Raw genomic sequence first — 24,768 nt, forward strand, 5'->3', positions numbered from 1 at the left:
AGGAAAAGCTCCAGGACGGACAGGACAGCATGGTCCCCCTGAAGGCACTACACAGCAGGCACATACCAGGCTCCTCCTCCACGCTGAGCAGTGGGATGTCATCATCGAGATAGGGAAGCGTCTCTCGGCCTGCTCTGGAGGTGGCCTCGGAGGCAATGAAGAGATCTTCAGCCAGGTGCAAAGCACTCTTCTTGGTGCACTTCTGACTGCAGCTAGATTGGGGCAGAGGAGGAGACAAAGGAATGAGCTTTAAGTCATGTACCCTGAAGTTACCAGTGGTCTCCTTCAGCAACAAGGAAAGCAGCAACAGCCTGCTTCAATTGCTTGGAAAGAGAACAGGCAGTGCCGTGAGCAATTTCCATTGCTAAGTGCTGAGAGGTCAGGGACTGAGCTGCTACAGCAAAGCAGTAGGAGGCTGGGCTGAATAAACAGAGCAGGGCTGAGCCACAAACACTGGGCACTGAGTGACGGCAGTTTCAGCAGTTCATATCCCTGCTAATGAATTAAATCAGGCCAGGTCATCTGCACTGCTAAAGAGCAGGGGAAGGGAAATGTGCTGACTTCCAAACACAAAGCTGCATGCACTGCTTTTGCTTGCAGGCAGGAGCAATGTTGATCTGTCTGCTGGGCTTGTGTCTGCACAGCCTGAGGATTGTGGCTGTGCAGTAAGTGCTCTGAGAACACAAATGGCTCCAACACTTCATGGGATTCAACAAAGAGGTATGACCGACATTTCTGAGCCCGTCTGCTGGGTGGCACCTCCGTGTACACCAGGGAGAAAGATTGGGACCCGGCCCTTCCATTTTGTTTTGATCTGGAAGGGCAGCAGTTATATTTTTCTACCCTTAGAGAACAGAGAATGGCAAAACCAAGCTATCTGAGGGGGATGAGGATGACAGAGAGGATTGGGTACGGATTTGCATACTGTCCTGGCCATGGGCTCCAGCCACAACTTCCCACTCACAAACGGAGGCTCCAGAACTCACCTGGTTTGACAGGAGCTCTCTAGTGGGGACACATAAAGGGTCCATATTCCAAGAGCAGCTGGCATGGTGAATAGCACAGCTACCCAGCAGCAGGACACAATCAGTGACATGAAAAGTCCAAAATCATGCACAGCTGGTATCTGCATGAAGACAGAGAACATGGGGCTGGGATCAGAGAAGTGCTGGGACAGGAAACCTAGAGAGACAGAAAGATATCTGGAGGAACCTGAGAATAGCTCATACTGATCTCAGTCATGGTAGTCAGCAAACCGGGAAGGAACGAAGCTGAGTCAGAGCCTGACAGCCACTGGATTCCTTCTGATCAATGGCACAGGAAATATTGCCATGGATGCGGATACAGAGAGAGCGTGTACTGCTTTTGAGCAGGCAAGAGAGGGCCGTCTAGGGAAAGTAAGTCTGGCATGCCGCTGTGCTCAGAGGGGCAAAAAGATGGTACTGGCAGCTTCACTCTCTTTTAGAGCCTTTGGAAGAAACAGAAAGCCCCAAATCCCAAAACTGCAGCATACCTGAGAGAAGATGTTGGCAGCATATGCTGCAGCTGTGGTCAGGGAAGTGAAGAAGGTGGCCTTCCCCGCTGTCTGGATGGTGTGGATCATGCGCAGCTGCACGTCCTTCAAGTGTGTGGCTTGGCGGTAGGTGTTGATGAAAACAAAGACATCATCAACCCCTAGGGAAAAAAAGAAGCGGAGTTCGATACTTCACTCACACTAGGGACACATGTACTGAAAATCTAATTTCCCCTGAGCTTCTGATCTGAAAATCCTCCCCTTACAGATAATGGAGGGAATGGGCTTGAAAATTTCATCTGCATTTCTCACCATCACCTTCCTCTCTCCTGCAAGCAGCAGTTATGGCAAGGCAACACAGGTAGGTTTGAATAAGGATGTACTTACCGATCCCCACGATGACGAAGGCAGCCACACCATTAAGTATGCCCAGGTACTGGATCCCAAAAACCACGTGGTACAGGAACAGAGCCACCAGACAGCTAAGCCCGATGCTGGCAATGCCAAAGAATGACAGGAACACTGTAGGAAGAAAAAAACGTGGAGAAAACTCTACTGCTGGCCACCCTCAGGGATTACAGACACCTCCCACCTGCCCTGCTGTGGTACTGGCTCCCAGGATTGTTCTGGGGAGAAAGAATAGCTCAGGACTGTAGGAGTACAGCTTGAAGACTCCTTCCCATGAGTTCCATCCACGAAACTACATCAGCCTTACACCAGAGTTAGCAAGAGAGGAACCCATATCTCATTCCTGTTCTTTTGTGAGCTTTCCCCCTGCTTTGCCCACAAAGCTCTGCTCTGCAGAATCAGACTTCCATGACTTTCTGCACGCTGCTGTGCCACAAAGCCAGGTTGGGGCCAGGGCATCAGAGCCTCTCCTGGGGCTTGCCCACAGACACGGGAAGGCACGGCACATTTGGTTTTACGTGAGAGCAGAGCAGCTCTGACTGCAGCCTACCTGAGCAGGAGGTGAGGATGTAGACCAGGACTGCTATGCAGCTACTGCTGATGAAGGCCAGCAGCATGTCATTGTTGAAAGTCCTCCTTACTTCGTAGTCAAACAAATCCGTCCCTCCATACAGCACCTGGACTTTGCTAGGGTGGGAAGATACAAAGGAAGAAGAGTAGGCAGCGTTGAGTGCAAAGGCAGCAGAGCCAGGGGATTTAACAAAGCATATCATCTGCCCCAGGGCCAAAGGAGGTCACTGCTCTAATAAACTTGGCAGTTCTCTGAGGAAGCAGTGAACTTAGAGCAGTGAAAGCAGGTTGAACTAGATTGCTGCTGGAGGTAAAGTTCACACAAGAAGGAAGAAAAATAAAAGAGCAGGTCCAATATTTTTAAAATTCCTCCAGTGCCTGGTGGGTCTGTGACACTAATAGACTTCTTGCTGTCAGCAAACAGCTTCTGAAGCCTCAAAAGGCAATTCCATCTAGAATCCTAATCATTGCTTATTATATTAAGCACAAAGGTAATAACCAACGGATGCAGGCAGAGTTAGAGCTTATCAGGAACCATATGATTTACCAGCCTCTGCTTCTGGAAGCAGACTCTGAGCGGAAGTAATCCAAGATAATTTAAGCAGGAGTACAATAGCTGTGCACCGTAGGAGACTACCAGGAATCCAAGCTTTAGAACTGAGCCTTGGCCCCAAATTCCCTTTTGACTTCTCATAGCTGCAGCCCACTCTGCCAGCCCATTGGTGAGAACAAACACTCGGTGGATGCTTGTTTTCAGGGCTAACAAGGGCTGACTGCACTTCACTCTGCTTTTGAAGATCAGCGTCCCTTCATTCTGGGACCTATTGAGACTCAGAGCTGCAGAGAGCTGGGGACTGAGAAGCTGTACTGCCTTCCCCCAGCTCTCTGGGTACTGGGCTACCTTTTCCTTTTGATCTGTTTTACCTTTTCACTTCCACAAGCATTGAGCAAAGCTCTATTTGACAAGAGCCATACAGACCAGATGGTGAAACAAGTCTGCACTTCCTGAAACTTATTCTGCTCTTACATTCCCCTCCTCATCCCTCTGTGCAAAGAGTGGACACTTCTGGAAGGATTTCTGCTGGCATGAGCAAAAGCAGAACCAGACGCACAGGTTGATGCCCTGAATAAGGGCCATTTCACTCCCTGCACCACATCAGCTGGGGCCAAACTCAGACCAGGAAGGCAGAGCAGTAGCTCTGCCAGAGCCAGTGGGATTGGACTTGTGAAATGGAAGCAAACAGACCCAATGCCAGACAGGGACTGAGCAGAAAGACAGGCACTGGATTCGATCTTTGGCTTCCTATCAGTCTCTCTACTGATGTCTCTGGCATATTGCTGCAGTAGGAAGTGACATTAAAGGGAAGCATATGACTGGTTTTCTGCCATATGTCCCCCACCTTCATTCACAGCATTGTGCCACAGCCCAACTTTGAAGATCCTTTTTCTCCTTCCTCTGGAGCATTCCACCTTGGCCACTGAGACCGACCAGCAGTCTGAGCTGGCATGGCAAGCCTTCTGAGCCTAGAGCCTTCCAGGTGAGACTGGATGCTTCAGGGTTATCAGAATTGAGCAGACCTTTCATCCCACGTAAACCTTAGGGCCTTTTACAAAGGCCCTTTTGTAAACCTTTTACACCCTGAAGGATCTATTCCAGCCACTCCTTTAGTGCCACAGCAAGCACCATCTTCTCCAACCTCTGTTTTTTCCTCCCTGTCTGAACACACCCTCACCTCGTGGACTGCTTGGCCAGCATGGCCACGTAGGTGACGACAAAGCTCTGGAACTTGCGGCGCTGCTCCTCCCAGCGATCCTCCACCGAGTAGTAGTTCGGCAGCGGCGCCCCAAAGAGGATCTCACTCCGCAGCAGGGAGCTCTTCATGTTCTCAGCAGACAAGCCCTCGTCTACGTACCAGTAGAACTCGGGGTGGGTCATGGCCAGCTCCAAGGATCCTGCAGGAGAAAAGTGCCACTTCTGTTAGACCCTGCTTAGCTGACCTGGCAAGAGCCGGGAGTTACCTTGTCTTTCAGAGTGGTGCTGACTGCTGCTGCCTTGCAGGGAGCAAGGAGGGCTGGGGAAAGCTGGCTTGCAAAGACTCACCTTGCCCTGCTGCTTTGTGCCTCTGCCTGCAATTCTGCCTATGTGCAGATCCCCCTCAGGGACACATCTTCCCCTGACTGTGATCTCAGCCACAGCTTGCGTGCACGCATCTGAGCTACGGCAGCAATGCATGCAACACCCCCATCAACACCCCCACTGCAGAATGCGCTTAGCTCTCTCATATTGGGCTGTGACCTGCTAGCCCTGCCATCTGACAGAGTCAGGGACAAGGAGATGAGCACACACTCCTCAAAGAGATGCTTGTAACAATACCCTCAGTACCATCACATGCAATATAACTTACAGTGACCAATAGTCTTGGCCTTGGCATGGCAATAAGAAGTTTCTGAGCTCTCTTCAAGCCAGAGAGAACTCTGCGTTCCTATGCATATTGATAAGCAAAATCACACAGGAGTGATTGCAAGTGCACTGTTGACTGCTGCTCAGCAGACTCCCAGGTGAGTTGATTTCCCCAGTGCTGCAGGCAGGCACATGAGCTGACCTCTTACTCCTGGCAGGCAAACAGCATGCATATTAAGAGTTACCAGGCCAGCAAGCAGCAAGTCACTGCCTATGGTAAGATGATCACCTGCACAGGCAGGAGAAGACCAGGGAGTTAATGAGCAGACTCCATTTCTTTAAGCACACCATGAAGACCAGAGCCAGCCAGTTCTGAGTAAGAGACACTCCCTATATGCCCCCAAAATCCAAGTTCCCTTGAGTTCATGCCAGAAGAACTCAGAAACCAGGCTCTTTCTTGTTTTAGTGGCAGAGCTGTAACACTGGAGCAGATGGAGTTAAGCCTTTGCCTGCTCCCTGTGTGGCTCCTGGACAGCTATCATCTAAAGCACGCGCTGGGGAGACAGATGGAGGCTTCATCCCACAGCCACATCTCACCCACAGACTTCTCATGATTCACCTCTTCACCACACAGAGCTTCTGCTCTGCTGGAGGGACATCATGCAGGGTACGAGCTGGGAGGAGGAAGCAGGGCCTTCCTCCTCTTCTCCTTATAGAAGCCTTTCCAGCTGGTGACTCACAAGCTGCCTTTCAAGTTCCAGAGCAGCCCACAAGCCTCTTTCATCTGCTCCAAAGTGCAGGAAAGCTCATCCCTATTGTCTGCCCAAGGCCTGACATTCTTCTAATGAATCACAGTCATTACAGGAGCCAAGGACCAGTGGAAGGCGTCTGTACAATGCAGAACTCCCCGCACTTGTCCCTGTTGCTCAACTGTCAGGGCCTGCGCGACTCATGGCTGGTGTTGCGGAAAGGGCTTTGCTGCAAGGGTGGAAAAGGAGCCCCAGCACAGAAAAGACAATTCCTCAAGGCACAGCAAGGCAGCATCTTCCTCTCTGCACAAGGCAGCCACCCTTCCTAGCTGCACAGCTCTAAGTAGCTGCCTGAACTCATAGATGTGTGCCTCAAACGTGTCAACCCCGGCCCACAGCACTCAGCTCACCTTGGATGTCTGCAAGGTCTTGTCCCATGCCATCGTAGTAAATCTTCCCTCCTCGCTCAGTGGGGAAGAAGTAGGTCATAAGGGAGCTGGGAGGGGAGCAGTAGGAGTAGGAGCCCAGAGGCAGGTCCTTCAAGACCTCATGGGGCTTCCAGCAGAACTCCCGGAAGCGAGGGTGGTCCATGATCTTGCGTTCGACCTCGTGGATGGTAACCAGGCGCTCGGTGGTGAAAATGTTGTTCTCGGCATCCCCCCGAGCCAGAAAAATGAGCTCAATGCGCCAGTGCGCATGTGTCTGTGTGTTGGCACTAACGTAAGTGTTTGAGTAGTCCCAGCGCGGGGCGCCCCTCTCCACTCGGGAAGTCTGGTTTCCCGGGTTGAGGTGGGCACGAGGTTTGGGGGGGCTAGTCCTGCCCTGCGGGGTGCTGCGCTTGGCCCGCGCACCACCCCCCAGGTGGGAAGCATTGAGGTGGAGCTGTTGGAGCTGCTCAAAGATGAGCCTCTGCAGGGTCTCGGAGGTGAAGTCAGCGAGGTCCCGGCGGTTCCTCCCCCATGACCCAAACTGGGACTTGAGGGCCAAGGCAAGCGCATCGAAGCGCTGGGAGGACTCGTGGTTACGGATCTCAAAGGCGTTGTAGGAGATGTCAATGTCCAGGGCTGGGTAGTGGAGGAACATGACAACAGCAAGCACAGCGGGGATGGCGCAGCCAAGGAAAAGGATGAAGCCGGCGCAGTACGGGTTGGTGAATATCCAGCCAACAATATTCCAGAAGCCAGTCACCGGCAGCGTGACACGCAGTGGCCTGGCTCTGCACGGGCTTTTACCACACAACAGAGCACCCTCCTGCCTCTTCCGTGAGCTGAAGGCAACCTCTTCATCCTCCTCGTCTAGCCAGGAGTCCTGTAACAAGGGGTCATCCTCCGTGTCCATGTCCAGTGCCTGCACAAAGGGGGAGAGAAAAGCGGTCAGCAAGGCTCTGGGTGTCACGAGGCACAGCTGGGGATCAGTCACCCAAGGGTCTCGGTGGTGGAGCCAGGGTGGGAGGCACACTCCAGCCCTCTCAACAGCGATGCTTGACTCCTTTTGGACTCTGCAGATTCACCACAGCCACTGAAAGAGCGGGCTCCTCATGGAGTATCCCACACCTCGCCTGGCAGAGGAACCACAGAGGGGAGAAGTTCAAACCACAGTCACAGAGCCCAGTGCCCTGGGGACTCCGTGTGGCCCCTGGAGCGCCAGGCCTGGAGACAGCAGGGGATTTGCAGTACACTGCGCAGCCCTGCCTCAGATCACAGCAGCAGGAACACTTAATTAGCTACCAGATGAAAATCCAAGAGACCCTGTCTTCCTCTCATTAAAACTGACAATAGATTTTCCCCCAGGTATTTATAGCTGTGTTTATCTTCCCATGCATGCACACACAGAACCACCGAGCACCCATGCCTGCAGACCCACACGTATGCACGCACTTGCACATGCCGATTCCCACAGAGCACTGACTGTGACCCTGCCCTATTCCCTGGAGGGCCATCCACCACCAGAAGGGGAAGGGGAAGGGCTGAACAACCCTGGGATCGGGCAGGGATCTTCCACAGAAGTCCTTCGCCTTTCCCAGAGACAAGTGCAGTCCGCTGGTGCTTGGGGTGACCCCTCCGAGTGCTTCGAGTGTTTCCCCGGCTGCGTGAGCACCTCAGCCCTGCTTTTGTTTATGACTGTTGTTTATGGAGTGGGTTTTCCTGGTTTCCACAGAACAACCAGGATGCGAAAGCAGACGCTGCTCCCAGGGAGAGGAGGAAACTCCTTCCCTGATCAGCTCACACTTGGGCAGGAAAGAAGGGGAGACTGCCTGGGAGTTGCTCTCCTTTGCTAAGGTCTCAGGCTTTTCCACGCGCCCCTCTTTGCTGTCGCATGGTAGCCCCCCCGGCGGGAAGCCCAGGTGGTGGTCCCTGAAGCAAAGCCCGGCAGCTCCAGAGCCAGCACAGGTCGCTGCCTTTACGGCTCCAGCAGCAAAGCCTGCAGCCCGCTCTCCCGAATGAACACGTTCAATTCATGGCTTGACCCCGACAGTTGCGAGCAATTTACACACAGGCCAGAAGCACTTTAAGAGCTTCACTCCTAGCCAGTGTTTCAATTTTAACAGGACTTCTATCTGCAGGAAGATGAATTGCCAATGTCCCTTAACTCTAGGTCCCCAGAAGACCCAGGGGCTGCCGGAATTTGGGCCAAGGGGCCAAGCAAGGGGACAGAAAAGCTCCCTGGCAGAAGAGGGATGTGACAAGGGTCACAGCAATCTCCCTGGCTCCGGTCAGCCCGGGTGAAACCTGTGGCTTTGTACACTGACCACAGCAGCTCCCGTGGGATTTACTATGGCCTGGATAGCATCCGTGCTGGCAGGCTGGGCAGAACGCTCCCAGCACTGTGGGAGAACCTTTGAGCTCTGGCCTCTGTGTTCCTGCCCACGCCAAGGAAAGCGCAGATGCTCATCAGTGGCTTTAATCTGCAATTGGGATTGTCTCAGGACATCACACCCTTCCTGGCAGCAGGAGAGCAGGGACTGTCCCTGCCCCTCGCCGTGGGCCAGGCTCCTGCTGCTGCCTCACCCACCTTGGCCAGGCTGCAGGGAGCTGTGCGGGCGGGCACGTGTAAGCCTGTGCTGAATCCTCCTCCTGCTCTGCAGCCTCGCAGTGTGAAAACAGATGGGCACCACTGATGGCAGATGGCCACAGACCCTCTTCTGCCAGATCCCCACATCCTCAGGAGGTGAAGAATTAGGGTGAGGAGAGGGCAGCTCACTAAACTCTGCTGTGCTGTTTACCCCTTCACATGGAGGGCAGTCGCACAGCAAGAACAAAGCAGAGGGGGGTCTTTCTAGGTCTCTAGAAAGGTTAGAAGGAAGCTGGCTGGCTTTAGGCTCCATTAGGATTTCTTTAGTATTCAGGATGCATAATCTTGACCAGCCAGGAAGCATCCCAAGGTTTCCCTGAACAGCCATGTGTCACTGCATGAGCCAAGAGCCTACGAACAATGCTGCCCAGGACGGCTCCTGGCATGCAGGTGCATTGACTTCATGGGCACGTGCACCAGGGTGCACGGCTGCTGTTCACAGAGCCTCACTTGCATCATGACAGAGAGGAGGCTTTCCCACGTCCCTGTGTCTGCATGTAAATCCCTTCCCAGCTGTTCCTTACTGCAGTCCTGCCTTCTCTTCCAAACTCTGAGCACTCCCGTGCTCTCCCTGCACAGCTGCCACAACGCCACCAGCGCTGACAAAGCAGTGGAGGGCAGCAATGTCATCCATTGTCCGAGGCCCACCGGCACGCCAGCCCCAAACGCACAGCCCGGTGCCAGCCCCAGCTCGGGGGCCATCCCACACAGCTGGGCTTTGCAGCCAGGCCTTCGGCACACACAAAAAGACAGCCAAGCTCCAGCTCCAGGTGACACCAGCAGCACAGACAGGTGCTGCACAGCCCTAGGTGCAAACCTCGCCCGTCCCACCTGGGCTGGGTGCTGTGCTCGTGTGGTAACTCCTGCTCCACCCAGCCGCTCTTTCTCCCGTGGGCCTGGGCTCCCCTTCAAGAGAACAGAGTCACTGTGATCAAGCAAATGTAGTCACTTTTTAGAAAGAAAGATAGGTAACGGGCCATAATCATTTCCCATTTATTGAGCTACTGAGGAGAAGGAGGAAGAAGACTGTAATCCTGAAACAGAAGAGCCTGCACGTGACAAGAAAGGGAAGCAAGAGAGACTGAGATAGTAATAAGTCGGTAGAAAAAAGAATCATACCATCATCTTTTTTAACTAAAACCTAAATCCTCAATTCAAGGAAGAGGATCAGACCTCAGGCATCTCCCTCTGGCTCTTCCATCCACTCTCTTGGTGGTCACAAAAAACCTTATAACAGAAGGGCCCCACAATAGGTGAAGGCCAAGGCATGCTATCCCCTAGCTCACAACTGTGCACAAACTCTGATGTAAACCCCAGCACAGAAAATGCTGGAAAAGCCCCAGGATCATACGCTCCCACATCAGGGCTCTGGAAGGATCCAGATATGGTGCAGGCAGGAGGCCGAGGGCAGGGAGGAGGCAGGGAGGGAGGCCCCTGGACCACGCTGGTCTGTGAGGGTGGCAGCCTCCCCCTGCGTGTGGGGGGAGCAGGTGTGTGCCTCCTGCCCTAGTTCCACCACAGCTCTGAACTCCCTTCTAAAGAGTTTACCACATGATTTGGCTGCAAAGCCAGACACAGCTCGCTTCGCGTTGCCCCTGGGACTCGGCTGGCTTTACTGCCTTCATCAGATCCTGCCTGGGTCAGGATGAAAGCTTATCCAACCCAAAACCACAGCAAGCTGAATTGGCGGGGGAGATAAACCCTGAAACTGGCCAGGATGGGAGTGAAATGCATTTTCTCTGCTTGAATTTTACTTGGAGGCTGGCCTGTTTTCCCTCCACCACCTCCCATACTACTCAGGGTCTCCCAGCACCGCAGCATGGCCCAATTACTTTTCCACTTCCAAGATTTGCAGAATGGACCTAATCCTGCCGCTCTAACCAAAGCTCCGTCTCACTCCTGAGCAAGGTTAGCCTGCTCCAGGTCGGAAGGAGAAGAGCACTCCTAGGAGTCCGGGATCCACTTCTTTGCAGAAGAGGCACCGATTCAGCCTGTTGGGGTAGGCGTTCAGGTTTGCTGGGCTCCCATCCTAAGCAAAGAGGCTCACACCTGGTCAGAAACAGCCGCGGCTCTGTAGGGTGGCAGAACCTCCTGTGAAGAGGGTTGCTGACTTGTATTTAAGGTGCTGCTACAAGCATAGCTCCTATGAAGTCAGATGAAGTTAAAAGAAACTGGGCAAAGTAGTTAGTACATAAGTACATTAACTGGAAACCTCCACCACCCCCTCCGTGCCAGGTTCTGCCTCACAAATACCCTCTGCTTCCCGAGTTGCACCACACAAAGCAAGAGCTGGCAGGACCCTACAACGCTGCCTTATGGACAGCTCTGGTCCAGGCAAGAAGCAAGAGCCCCAGCTGCGGTCACCATGGGGTGCCCCACGGCAGGGACCCTGTCCTGCTGTCCTGCTGCCTTCAGGATTTTCCACCAGGAGCGTAAAATCAGTGAATAAGTGTGCAGTCCCAGTGAAAGACGGAGCCTGAACCAGCTTCTCAAGCAGGGAGAGCTCAGGGGCTGCAGGGGAAGCCTGGCAGCAGCTGTTGAACAACTGCTGAGTTAACCCCCAAAGGTCTCAAGGAGACCTTTCAGCTGAAGTGCAGCCACAGCCCCAGGCTCCCTGATAAGCCGGAAGCTCCCTCTCTGCCCCCCCAGCCTCTCGGAAGCTGCTGAGAATCTGCATTCCTCCTCCATCACGATTTCTTCCTTCCCCTCGCCTCAAGGGCCTGCCCACACAGCCTGCAGCCGCTCCTGCCTCCTGCACGGCCGAGCCCAGGCAGGCTGTGCGGGCAGGCTGCGCACGTGGGACACGCTCACGGAGCGCAACGGGGGCAAGGCAACGGGCAGGTCTCCCCAGGATACCTGGCACGGGGTAGATGTGGGCCTTTTTCCTTTCCTCGTGCTGCCAGGGCATGGGTGAAGTTCACCAGCAGGGACTGCAGAGCTGCCTACACGGAGCGTGCTGCAAAGGGGACACATCTCAAGATTTCTAATGGCTGCAGAGGAACCACAGAGCCTGCATCCCTCTGGCAGAGCTGGGCCTGCACAGCTCAGGTTCAGCTCACCCACCTCGGAGCCTGGCATCTTTGTCCGTGCTGCCCTGCTCATTCAGCCAGCCGAGAACCCCTTGGGGATGGGGAGGGGAAGGGAAGAGGGAGAGGCAGGCGAGCTGCTGACTCAGCAGCACTGCTGAGCTCGGGGAGACCTTGTAGAAAACTAATGGAGCTGGAAAGGGAGGGTAGGAGGGGGATTCAAGAGGGAAAGGGAAGGAGGAGTCTGTAGTACAGTACATTAAAATCCCTCCTCCTTTCCCATTTAGCCTTCTGGGCAGTTTTAGCATCCTCCCAGGACGCCTACAAAGCCTGATCTGAAGATGTGAGTTCCGAAAAGCCACCACGGTGAAGAGACACGCAGCCATGAAGAGGCTCACATCGTTCATTGGCACAAACACACACAGCTCTATGGAGGGGCTAATAATGCCAGCACCCAGCTGACGACTTGTTTTGCCTCTTCAAGGCCACAGCAGCACTGCGGAGATGTGACTGGGGGTAGGAATAATTATAACTCCTTTGAGCCTAGCACACAGCAAAAGTGAAGGGACAGAGCCAGACCTGGGAGACCTTATGATTAACAAGTTTTGATCCTGACTGCAGAAAGTGGGATCCAGCTCAGACCCCAACAGCCCTGAGGATTTTTTTATTGTCACTCACTTGCACCCCAACCAGGCAAAACAGCCATGCAGCTCCCACCAAACAGCTCTCTCTTTGCTGAATTCCAGGATAGGAAATAGTCATTGACAAGCTGGGGAGAGGCAGTGACAGATGAGGAAGCTAATTACACCCGACCTGACTAATTAATGCCAACTTTCAGATTAAAAAAAAAAAATCCTCACTAGTGTTCCATTTCAATTACTCAGTTGTTCCTTCTTACAAGAAAAGAAAGGAAGCCTTGTGCATCAGCAAGCTAGAGAGAAAAAAGGAAAGAAAGCACAAGGCTAGACGGGGAGGAAAGACAATTTCTGTAATATGGGAGATTCCTATCGACAAAAGAATTAAACTTCACATTTGTTTCTCCCATGGGCAAAGCTTTCAGAGCAGAGCTAGCAGTTTTGTGATCCTCTTTCTGTTCCTGAAAACTCTTGGAGTTTCTACCAAAGGCAGCTTTTGGCCCCTGTATGAGCTGTATAAAGCTCCTCTAAGAGGGAGAGAAATGGGCTTTGTGCTTGCAAAATTATCCTAAGAGCATCCAGCTCCTGTAAAAAGCCCCACCTCTGTAATGATGTACATTTGGTAGTGGGGATGGACAAAGTGCTCCCAGGCCCTGTCGTGCTGAAGAGTGCTGCACATGGCCCTGGCCATGTAACGTGGCTGGAGGGCATCATTAACGTTATCCACTCTACAGCAGTGCTCCACAGCAACACTGAGGCTCAGGACCCTGAGTTTTCCTCTCCTCTGCACTTGAATCACTACCACTAGTCCAGAAGTACCGTTTCCAGAAACAACAAAGAAGGGCCGTCTCCGGTCCCTGCTTTCTCTTTATCAACACAGCTCTAGCTGAGCGCACAGTTAGCCAGCTGTTGCCCTCTGCCAACGCAGACAAGTCTCGCTGCCTCTCAGGAGTGGGAAAAATGAAGCGGTAGGAGGTATTAGGTACAATTCTGGGCCCCTAACTGGAGGTCTGACTTTCAAAGGCGTTGCACTCCTGGAGAAGCTGGGCAGGCTCAGGACACCTCAGTCTGGGCACCTGACCCTGAATGTCCTGAAACCCTTCTGAAAACACTGACTTAATTCAGCCATTGCCCTTTGCCTGAGGACACGGCTCAGAACCCATTTCAGCAGGATACAAGCCCAGAGATGCACATACTGCTTAAAGGTACTGGTTTAAACTGCTGGCTGGGCTGGCTCCTCTGTTATTAACCAAACAAATCTTTTCCAGCTGTACAGCACAATGCAGCAACTAGGCTTTAATCTAGTTTCTTTGTGGGCTCTCGGCATTTCCCTTCCCACTTGCTCCTTTGGAAAGACACACCAAACCACTGCCAGACCCCAGGCACTTTGCAGATCAGAGCGACATAAGACGCTCCAGCAGCACAGTGCTGTTGGAATCGCATTCCAACGATGTAAATGTGTTTGCTGGGGGAACAAAAAAAAGGTTCAACTTTTTTGTTTTTAAAGACGTATGTATATTAAAGCTCTATCCTCTGCAATTTCACATTCCCATAGGAGCCAAGACAATAGACAGGGCTGTACAGAGGCTGGAAGACTGCCTGAGCTCCCCAGCTTTATGCAAGAAATCAAGTACATTCATGCACACTCGCTCTTGAGGTGTCCTCTTTCAGGCTGCCGATTGTCCTGCCCCTCTTTCCCCTCGCAGGCACTTTCAGGCTGGCTAAGAGGAGAGCAGCTGGAAGAGGAAGGAGCCGGTCAGATCTGTTGACCTGCTTTCAGAGGCACAAAGGCTGGCTGGAGCACTCTCAGCCCCTGACACCGAGGATCTCCCGCCTGCACCTGCCTTCTATTCCAGGTGTCTGACAAGCACTGATTAGGTCTACTCATAATTACATGCCAAAAACAGCGTGGAAAGATTAGCTGCAAAGTCAAGCACTCACCAGTCAGGAAATGCCAAATTCAGGGCTGACACAGCATCCTTAATTTGCCCTCCTTCTGTAAATGCTTTGCAGTGCAGTTTTTCTTCCAAGCCCAGTATCCAAAGACAAGGACTCTGACCTCTGCCAGTGGATGCGATGGATGATGCTTCCTCAACCCAGCAGCTATTCGCTACCTTGTTCTCTCCTCATTGTTCAGCGTGTGGTCTCATGCCTCATTTCCTGCACGTTGCTCAAGCCTGGCGCTCAGAGGCAGAATTATTAATTTCCTCATGAGCTTTTCAACGCCGCCTGTCACGACAGCGTCTGAGGGCTGAACACACAGGGCTGAGCTGAATCTTCTCCGAGCATCTCTGAGGAGGGGGCGGTGCAGTACCCATCTGACAGATGCAGGTGTTCAGGAGATCAGAAGGAAAAAAAAAAACAGACACTTATTTTGGTGCCTCGTTTGAGGCAAGCAAAATACCTAATTTCTTAGAGTGCACAAAACGGCACAGATGGGGGCTGTGTGCGACAAGCTGCAAATTCCACTTTGTTCTGCAAGCATCATTTGAGCTGTAGCATCAGGCATACCCATTGCTGTGCAACATAACCTCTGTGCTGGAAAAAGACAGCCAACCTCTGCAATGAGAGCTAATTTCACGCAAACTGTGAACCACCGGCGTGCCTGCCAGTACCTGGGATAGCTCCGAAAGGCCTACCGGTGACAGAGATAGCAAGGACCGTCAGCTCCCTCAGCTCTCTTTACCTCCAACCCAGCCACATGGGCAAGGAACAGGCTGGAGAAAGAGACTGCAAGATCAACATCTGGGGAAAAAGCAGAGAGGTTTACAAGCTGTTTGCTGTGTGAGAAGTCACTACCTGCACGCAGAACAGCCTAAGTGGAGAGAAGAGCTGGGTAGCACTGGGGCTGGAATCCACACCGGGGTGCACAGCGCAAGCAAAGGCTTTGTTGCTTTCAGCAATCGGTAGCTCCACTGTGCTTCGTCGGGAGTAAGATGCTGCAAATGAGAACTAGCTCTGCCACCTGAGTATCCTACTTTAACACCACACTTTTCCTGAATGGTTTAATGAGGAAAACTGGTGGTCCCACAGCCCCGGAGCTAGAGGACACCTTATGGCACTGGTTTGGGAAATCAAGGCAGCCTCACCAGGGCTCCAGCAGGCACCACCTGTGAGGTCTGCCCTAGATGTTGCTTCCTAAATGACTCCAGGAAGAAGCAGTATGCAGAACAGTTTTCAAAGAACTCCAGAAAAACTTAAAAAATTGCCCCAAAATACTTCCTCCAAAGTGCTGGCACACTGGCGCTTTTTAAAGAAAAAGGTCACCGGGGTGTATCTGCATCAAACCACGTGTATTGGGGTCCTGCCATCGCAGGGCTGCTGCAGAGGTAAACCTAGACAAGAACGTGGCTAACATGCATGTCGATGCTGAAGAAAATTCATTTCCTGATAAAATAATTTGCTCCTGATTATAGTAACTAATGACCGTGGGTGTTGGAAGACAGCTTCTTGCTTACCGTCTCACGAAACATGCCTTGCAGCCTGGTGCCGCGTTTTCCACTCGAGTTACTTGCCTGTGCTAATGATAAGGCCCCGCTGTCACTCAGGCATGTGGCACTTACAGGTTTCTGCACACTGGCACCAAGCAAGCCGAGACTCTGATATGATTCAGAAAGGACTTCCCTACCCACTGCAGATCTTACTTAGGTTTTGTCTGAGCCCCAGCCGCTTGCTGTTGCTAAGTGAAGGGCTGGCTTCTGGACGCGCTGTGTGCCTCCGGGCGGCCTGACGCAGGCTTCAGAAGCACCCTGGGTCCCACCTGCCAGGGGCCCAGGATAACAAGCCTGTTAAAGGTGTGTGCGTTTCCATGCTCCACTGTCTGCCACTGAGCACCTGTGTTCATAACGAAGCCTTCACAGATCATTACATACAGACGGCTGCCACAAACCAGGGCCTCGTATTGGTATCCTAAAGAGCACCGCTCGCTCCAGGAAGGAATCTCACGCCACAGAGAGACTTCATGAGTTCCCAAGCCCCTGGAGTAAGCTGCCACCCCCAAAGCTTGCATGCTGCTCTTTTATAGATAAACTCCAGCTTCCCACCACTGTCCTGCTGTCAGCCCCTGCCATTCAGTTATTATCCCACCCCGTGCTCAGGCTCCCCGCTTTACATCCCTGTGGGCGCTGATACCACTCTGTGCTCAGCTGCGTGATCCCGGCTCTGCCCCTGCTCCCCACAGCTGCTCCTTGCAGCAGGAGGAAGCCTGAAGACAAGGGCTGGCTGTGCGCTCTGCTCCATCTGCAGCTCCTCAGCAATAGCACGCCTGTGCGCGCTGTGCCGCTGGGACTAAGCAGAACGCTCCTAAAGGCCCCTCGCCAGTCTCCCCATAAGATGCTAGTTCTTTCCTGAGAAGAGGGGTGATTTCCTTCTCCCCATTCATGGTTGTGTGAACAGCACGATGAAAAGTAGCCTCGGGAACGCCAAGCTATGCTGCCAGCCCTTCGTGCCAACCATGCAGTTATTTCATATTCGCTTCTTGCCACTCCAACATAAAAAGTACAATTAAGGTTAAAAGAGCGTGTTGTGAGGAGCACTCCCCTCTACCTGAAGTGTCCTCAGCCAGCTCTGCTCACCGTGCTCTGGCCTTTTGGGAAAAGGAGGTGCAGGCAAAAAGTCCCATCTGCACATGTCCCAGCCATATGGGTCAGAGTGCCTCACGCCAGATGCTTCCTTGCTTCACTCTGATGGATCTAAAGGTCTTGCCTTTTTGCTGCTATCATTTACTGACATCAGCAAATGCCAAATTCACAACAGGAAGGCTGTAAGGACTGCCATCTGTGGTGGGAACACAGCAACACGGCATTTCAGTCAGACTTAGTTCTTCAGCAGGGCATTCCACATGGTGGCATGAAAGATGGATGAGTCTTGCTGTAGTCTCCTCCATAAAAAACAGGGAGCAGAAGACATACTTAGGTCATTCATGTACCTTCCCAGCTCCATGCACCACGCTGAGTTTATCTGTGGTACAGCCTCTTCTGAGAATGCAAGGGCCTGGGTTTTGGGGACAATTCCCCCTGGCAGTCAGTACAGCTGAAGGGGAGGAACTGCAAACCATGCTCTACTGTCACCCACGGAGAAATTACTGGAGGGACTCACAAAGTTGCTGGTAGGTAGTGAAAGTTGGATCTCAACAGGTATACATCTTTCCTACTTTCCCCACTTCCATTTCCCTGAAATGTATGCAGCCAACTGCTCTCCTCCCATTGAAACCTGGTGCTTCTGAAACGAGATTAATTAGCACTGCTTTTTCATCTTCCCAGGATTCTGGAAGCAGAAATGTAAAACCCGAAGACTGTAAAAGTCGCAGGTGCCACAGCTGACGGCTCCAGAGCAGGACCTGGGTGAGCACGAGGTTTTTCAGGGCAGGGGGAAAACTTCCTGCGGGGAAGAGGAGGCTGCAGAGACGAGACAAGATGCCTCCGTGCCTGAGCAGCACGTCAGCAGGTCCCCTGCCAGTACAAGGACTTACAGCGTGCTGCCAGCTGCAGCGACCATGCAGAAACTCACATTAAATGTTACCACAGCTCAGTGAGCACAGTCCTGCAGACCGTTAGCAGAGGAGGGGGCAGGCTCTCGGAATAAGCAAACAGGCTTTAATGACACATTAATCTTAGGAAGAGTCCAGGATGCTTCCTAATGCAGACAGCAGCCACAACAAAGAGCTGGTTCCTGTTAGTCCCTGAGCAATGGAGGGAAATACTGCTGCCAGCAGCTCCCAGCGAAGCTGTGTGTACAGGACACAGATACAGGCCACCAGGACAGAGCTGGCAGCGGCAGTGTCCCTTCTCTCTCCCCCCTTCTCCTCCCTCCCAGCACAGACCCCAAGGAGTGTGATTAAGTCTAGCACAGGCGTTCAGAAAGAGGCAGACACCACCCTTGTCCCTTTGTGCCATCAGAAATTCAGAGAATATCAGCCGTGCAGGCAGCAGGAGCTCAGGAACTTGTGAAGGGCAATCATCCAGCCCAAAGGCTACCAAGGGATTGCCATCTGGCAAACGATCAGAGCATTTCAGGCAATGGTTCCCAGTTCCTTACTGCCTCCCTCACTTCTCAGCCAGACGTTCACAAGCTGAGATGTTACTTGTGCTAATTGCAGGAGCAAGTCCTGCAGTTAAAACACCGAGACAAAAATGCAGGAAGGATTTGTGTCTCGGCAATTGGCTTTTCTAGCTTTCCTGGGGCAAATCACATCACCTGCTTCAGAATGGCTCTCGTATCCCGCAGCCGGAGACACCCGATCTTCCATCCTTTCACAACATGCTTTGTCCCGAAGCCTCCTGGGATCCCCCTCCACAAACAACCACGGTCTGTTCTTGCCCAGGCACTTGGAAAATGCTTTCCGGAGGGACTCAGCTCCGCTGCCCCGTGCTGAAGTGGAACGGCCTCTGGCCCTTTGGAAACTGCCTCTGGCCCAGCTGGCTGAGTATGGGAGCAAACTTTCTGCAGTCGTCTCCCAGATGAGTCAGAGGCATGGAAATGCAAACGCACCGGGGTGTGCGGCATAGCTGACTCGATGGGAATGTAGGCAGGTGGTGCATATGCACGATGATTGGCCTCGTGTGTGCCAAGATTTGGATCCAGAAAGGATGATCTCCCCCACAACACATCACTGCATGCTACCGGAGAAATACAAGAAATAGCGAGAGGTCTGTAAAGGAAATGTCATCACAGTCTTAACTTAATCTCTCTCTACTACTTAGAGCATAGCTCCTTCTTACTGGAATTTAAATAGGGTCAATACTGTGCCACTTACACAGAAACCTATGCTACGAACTCCGCAGTCACTGCAAGGCAACTCTCACCAAGGAATTGGTTCCATGTAGCAGATTTACAGGAATGAAGCTCCTTATTTTCAGTTTAAGCAGTGCCACAGGGGATGAAACATTTTCTTTCTGATGGATCTTGTTCCTAGTTGTCATAGGACAGTGTTTTATAGCTCCCTATGACGCTGCAATGTTTCTACCATGCTCTGTGCACAAGAATATTGACATCAGTGACAGAAAAAAGAAAGGAACCGAAGAACCACAAGTGATTTGCCCAGTTGCAACCTGTCCCAAAGAGCCCCACAGGAACCATCAGAGCTAAGACGTAAGGGTTAGGATGGGGAGGAGTGGCCTGGGAAATAAAAACTCAATTTTGACGTGGAAAAAAATGGCTCTAAGCACATACATCAGTTTCTGAGGCACTCCGTTCGAAAGCACGCCTGTAGATTTGACACTCAGTGGAGTGCAAGACACTGACAAATGCTCAGTGGGTCCTGCAAAACTGCGGTTTGCAGTGCCTGGGCCTTGAGCTTGGAAACTGCAACTGTTGGCAGGCTGCGCTGGGAAGAGCAGCGTTCTGCATGGTTCAAGAAGCAGCCCAAGCTTTCCAGCAACATAGATTTAGCTTTCAAAACAAGCTGTTGTCTATGTTGTCTGGACTTACAACCCTCAGTTTAAATGGAGCCCACTGTTTTATTGAGTCACTTTCACGCTCTTGTGGGCCTGACCACCTTTCCATTTCAGCTCAGCCATAAAAATCGGCTTGGAGATGAAACTTGGCACGAGCTGTTAGTTGGAAAGCAAGTGGGAGGGTGTGCAGGGCTGGGAGGAGAGGCAGCAGAGGAAATGTGAGGACAGAGTGTGTGTCCAGGTTTGATTTACAGGCAGGAGGCAGGGCTGCTCCGGGCTTTTCTCAGACACAGTTAAAAAGCCCCTTGGGCTCTAATTCAAATCTGAGTTTGCAGCCCCATCTTCTTTGAGAATTCATTTGCCTTGTTAAAAAGAGGAACAAAAAGACAAATGATTCGATTCAGGGAATCAAGCGTGTTGCATGTTCAGCAGTACCCCAAGCAGTAGAGAGGATTAGGATTTCTATATATGTTTTTAAATTGTCTCCACAGACCTTAATACTGCACTCAAAAGCAATTCATTCCCAGCTCCTGGGTATACAACAGAGCCAAGAAACAAGTCAACATATAGCACATCCCCCTAGGAGCAAAGAGCACTTTGCATTTGCGCATCATACCGGCTTCTATCAGAGACTGCATAAAGCCTTAGCAAACACCTATCAGATCCAATTCTCTCATTCCTCTAGGGAAATGGGTCGGATTATATGCAAGTTTACAAATGAATTAAGCAAGGTTCCACAATCTAGCTCCAGCTCTGCTGGAATTCAGCCATAAGTTTTGCTGACTTTAACAGAAGCTAAATACAGACCAGGCAAGTTACAACTAACATTGTTAAATAGCTCCTGGGTTTAGCTGCTGTTGGGGGAACAGCAATGGTCCTACAAGTCCAGCAAACACTGACACAAGCTGGGCACCCAGACACTGAGGCATCCAAAACCCAGTCATGTTTACTGCCATGACCTTCCAGATCTGCTCAAAGTCACAAGATCTGTGGCAGAGCAAAAATAGGACCCAATTCTTCCCAATCTCCTGCTATAACTACCAGATTCCCCAGCTCCTCCCATGCTCAGCAGGGAGGACTTCAGCAGAGTCCAACGCTGACACACGAACCTCCTTCTTCGCTGTTGCTCTGCAAACACAGATCTTTTAAGAACATGGGGAAGCACGGGAACCAGGGCTGCTAGAATATATTTTTGTAGACAGACTGAAAGAAACAACATATTGGGCCAAATAATCCTGGAACTGAAAGTACAATTTAATGCATGGTATTATTACTATTTTTAAAAATATATTGCTATGTATAGATGAATAATCAGAAACTCTGACTTGCTAGCCCAACATCAGCCAGCCAAGTGAGCTCAGAGTAAAACTCAAGATCTCCCAGCACGCTGTTTACTCTGTCTTCAAGTCAAAGAAATTCCTGCTGTGCAAAGTAAGCGTGGAATAAAACACGTGGCAGCAGCTGACGGGATGCCCTGGAACCTACTGCAGCTCATCCATGCAGTCATCTGAGCAGGTAGATCCTGGGCTCGTGCCCCCAGTAACAAATGCAAAGTGACTTCACTGACATGACTGCGTTCACACAGGGAGTGAGCTCACAGCACCGAGCCAGGCCCAGCAGCAATGACATCCGCACCCTGAGGTCCAGGCAGAAAATAAACGACTCTCACCTCTGACTCTCCCACATAAAGCAGCGGACAGACAGGAGAAGCAGCAGTTTAAAAACCAGACGTCTGTCAGGATGTCTTTCACCCCCCTCCAACCACACTGGCCTCTCCCCCTCCTGCACTATTTCTGCAACGTGCCTTCTATTCCGGAGGAGTCCTCCTCTATTAACAGAGCTTGGCAAAGATCGGGAACCGACTGTGCCAACTCGCAAGCCTGCTGCCTTAAGGCAGATGGCGGGGAAAGTATCCCAGCCTTGTTCCCCAAATCTCTTCTCCCAGCAAACAGAGAGAGCTCAAAACAGGAAAAAGGACCGGGTGCTCAAGGCTGCAGCCATCTGCGAGCCCTGCTCGCAGCACGGGAGGCAGCCCCCGTCCGGGTGCCCTGCCTGCAGGGGGTTGTGTCCCCACGGACCCGCTGCACTGCCAGGGGCTGCGGCTGAGAACGAGAACACAGCCTGCCCGGGGGGGTTCAGGCTGCCAGAGTTACAGCAGGAAAGAGGAGATGCTCTGACTCTCTAAGGGAAGAAAAAAAAATCAGTGATGCTACATCAAAAAACATCAGCATGGCTTATGAGAGGGGCAAAGCAAACCCCTCTGAGGCAGCGGGGGCCCCCAGGAAGGCAGCCTGCACTCAGCCCCTGGCAGGACAGGCACAAGTGGACCCTGCGGTGTGAAGTGCAGCCAGGCCTGGTGAAATCCAAGTGCCTGGTTCGTGCAAAAGGAGGGCATCATCCCCAACCCACAGCGACAAACATTACACCTTCGCAACTTGCTTTGCCTAACTTTTTTTTTTTTTTTTAATCTGTATTTCCACCCGTTAATGGTGCGGCACTCCAGTTATTAATCTTTCCTGTTTTTCAACACTAGAAGAGTATGACTCAGAAGCAGCGCCGAGATCTCAGAACTTCTCTCCTGGTGCTGCAGAGGACAGCTAATGACAGCGTGATCGGCAGCAGGGTCAGAAATGCTGTTCTACCGGGTGCTAATCCAGGCAGGTGTTACAGCTGGCACTGCCATCAGTAGGACAACTTAAACCCACAGTTTACCACGAGCTGAAATATATTGTGGACTGGGGTCAGTGGAAACCCTCTTGCTGACTGCACCTACAGCTGGACGAAGCACTTAACTCTTACACTGTCTCCTCCACACTCCTGAATTATTCATTAAGGGCCAGACACTGCAATCCATACCCACACTGCGCTTAATCTGTCCTTTAAATTGACTTGCATTAGTCTGAGTCACAGGCACCACAGCACCGTAGTCGTTAAACAATCCCACTGAATGCAGCACAGCTATTCACAAAATCTGGTCCTCCTCTGCAACAGAAAAGGAGGCAGGATCCAGCCCGTACAGAAGCCAGCAGTGAGGCTAGACCTCAGAGAACATCCACCCTGGTAAAGCTGCATCGGGATGAATGAACTCGAGTAAATCTGTGTGAAATCAATCATTTAAAGAGATAGCCTGTTCTGTGGTATCACAGGGGAGACGTAAGGGAGCGCTAGAAACTAATATTTCATCGTTCAGCTTCATCACAAGGCCTGGAAACACATTACGCTGCCCCTGGCCACACATCCACGGAGCCGGATGGCAGCTCGCACACACCTTGGTGCACGGGTACGGGGAGGTGAGTGGAAGGAGGAAGGCAAAGGACACATCCCACTCTTCACTGGCACCAAAGGCCCTAAGAGCAAGTGGCCTGCTGATCACTGAGGATATAACAAGTGCCCATGCACCCCAGCAGCTCCCTCCTGTGCCAGCCTTGCACCTCCCAGCACCAAGGCTCCCAGACCATGTCGCTGGCTGGATCCTGAAATCCCCCGAGGCTACAGAAACAGACAGCAGATAAAGTCACGTCGCAGGAGAGCCAATTACCGAGCACCTTTCACCACTGAGCCTAAATCTATAGTTGGATACTTTTCACAAACAATGGCTAAAAAAAAAAAAAAAAGAAAAGCCAATCAGGTAAGTGAAAAGAGAAATTTGTCCACGACATGGAGGAATAAAATGGGGGCTGATTTTTTCAAATGAATTAATCTGTTCAGCCCTCATTTATGTTAGTGCTTGATAAGATTAGAGGATTAAACCAACTGAATGCTAAACGCTCCGTGCTAAAGAGAGCCTTGCCAGGATTTACTGCATGTTGGTATGCACGGAGATCACGGCAACATCACCCAGAGGCCCTGGGACTCACAGCAGGACCTGCTCAAACTTCAGAAATAAAAATCTCAGCTTATCCAGATTTTCCATATGCTGCCAGGGTATGAACTCTGATCCCTCTCCAGTTTCAGTCAAGCTTACTTACTAAGTACTCGTACCCAACAGGCAAGTCTTGTATAAGCAGCACTTATCTCAGAGCACTGGCATCACAAGAGGATTTCAGATGTGCCGTGGTTTTTTTGGGATTCAAAATGGTAACACTGTACTCGTATCCTCCTGCAGTGCCATACAAAATGCACACATCCTACCACGCTCCCAAGCTCTACAGTTACATACACGTACCCGCATATCCCTGCTGCCCCCACAAACTCCTGCACAATACAGCATGTTAAAAACACTTCTCGCTGACAGTTCAGGAATGACAGATACAGAAGTGTTCGAAGTTATCTTGTAGCAGAATCACTTTTTCTTTCGGTCTGACAAAGGTATTTGTGATGTTTAATTCATTACCACTTAAAAAGCACAAGATCTGGGGAGGAGAAGCCATGGAAACATGGGGTATTTTGAGAACTTTTGGCACCTGGCAAAGGCATTCTCCCCAAACACCTAAAAACTAACAGATGTCACCAGTTTGAAGACCCTCATTTCTGTGTCCCCCAGAACACACAGGGGAACAGTCAGATATTGTCACTCTGCCTATAACAGAGCCTTACTCCACTGCTGTACAGACAGAAGGCATAACGAGGGCACTTATCAGCAAAGATAAGACCACCAGAATACTGCCAATGAGGTAAACCTAGATAGACTAGCCTTTAGTTTACTTATTTATTTAACCCAAGGATGAATTTGGCCCTGTACTTTGCAGAAACTGAGTCATAAACTTCACCCCAGTGGGCGGCTGGAACGATGCTGATGCTCCTTCCCCAGTGCCAGGCTGGTTCTCCCACACCGTGCTGCTACACACTGCTCTGGGCCAGCTGTTCTTGAGCTTTTCCCCACGCGTGTAAGGGCGAAACGGTCACAAACACTGATGGCGAGTTTCCCCTTGAATCACTTCCTATTAAACGGGCATTCTCCCCTCCTAGCAGAGTATTTTCCACATGAGAATACAGCAGTTTTTCAAAGGGGCAGCAGGAAGAAAAGGGGGATGGATCTTTTTATCACATTAAGCATTTCC

The 24,768-nt window shown here is 51.6% G+C and overlaps 1 protein-coding gene across 7 annotated transcripts in view; it reads right to left on the reverse strand.

Moving 5' to 3' along the window:
- The window catches only part of DISP3 (dispatched RND transporter family member 3), a 114,260-nt gene that overhangs the window by 15,014 nt on the left and 74,478 nt on the right, over positions 1–24,768 (reverse strand). For 6 of the 7 annotated variants that reach the window (XR_007164675.2, XM_048067431.2, XM_048067428.2 and 3 more), the window contains 7 exons: positions 6,052–6,988; positions 4,225–4,444; positions 2,472–2,608; positions 1,901–2,035; positions 1,514–1,674; positions 987–1,126; positions 67–212 (listed from right to left, as the gene is read on the reverse strand). Coding sequence is in view for 6 of the 7 variants with exons in the window: in XM_048067431.2 (XP_047923388.1) it covers positions 67–212; positions 987–1,126; positions 1,514–1,674; positions 1,901–2,035; positions 2,472–2,608; positions 4,225–4,444; positions 6,052–6,988 (1,876 nt within the window). In the remaining variant the exon portion in view is untranslated. Of the gene's footprint in view, positions 1–66; positions 213–986; positions 1,127–1,513; positions 1,675–1,900; positions 2,036–2,471; positions 2,609–4,224; positions 4,445–6,051; positions 6,989–14,315; positions 14,693–24,768 lie in introns of all 7 variants that reach the window. The other variant, XM_066982081.1, reaches the window with a different exon arrangement.

The sequence above is a fragment of the Anser cygnoides genome, chromosome 23 (genome assembly GCF_040182565.1).
Source record: "Anser cygnoides isolate HZ-2024a breed goose chromosome 23, Taihu_goose_T2T_genome, whole genome shotgun sequence".
Taxonomy (NCBI): domain Eukaryota; kingdom Metazoa; phylum Chordata; class Aves; order Anseriformes; family Anatidae; genus Anser; species Anser cygnoides.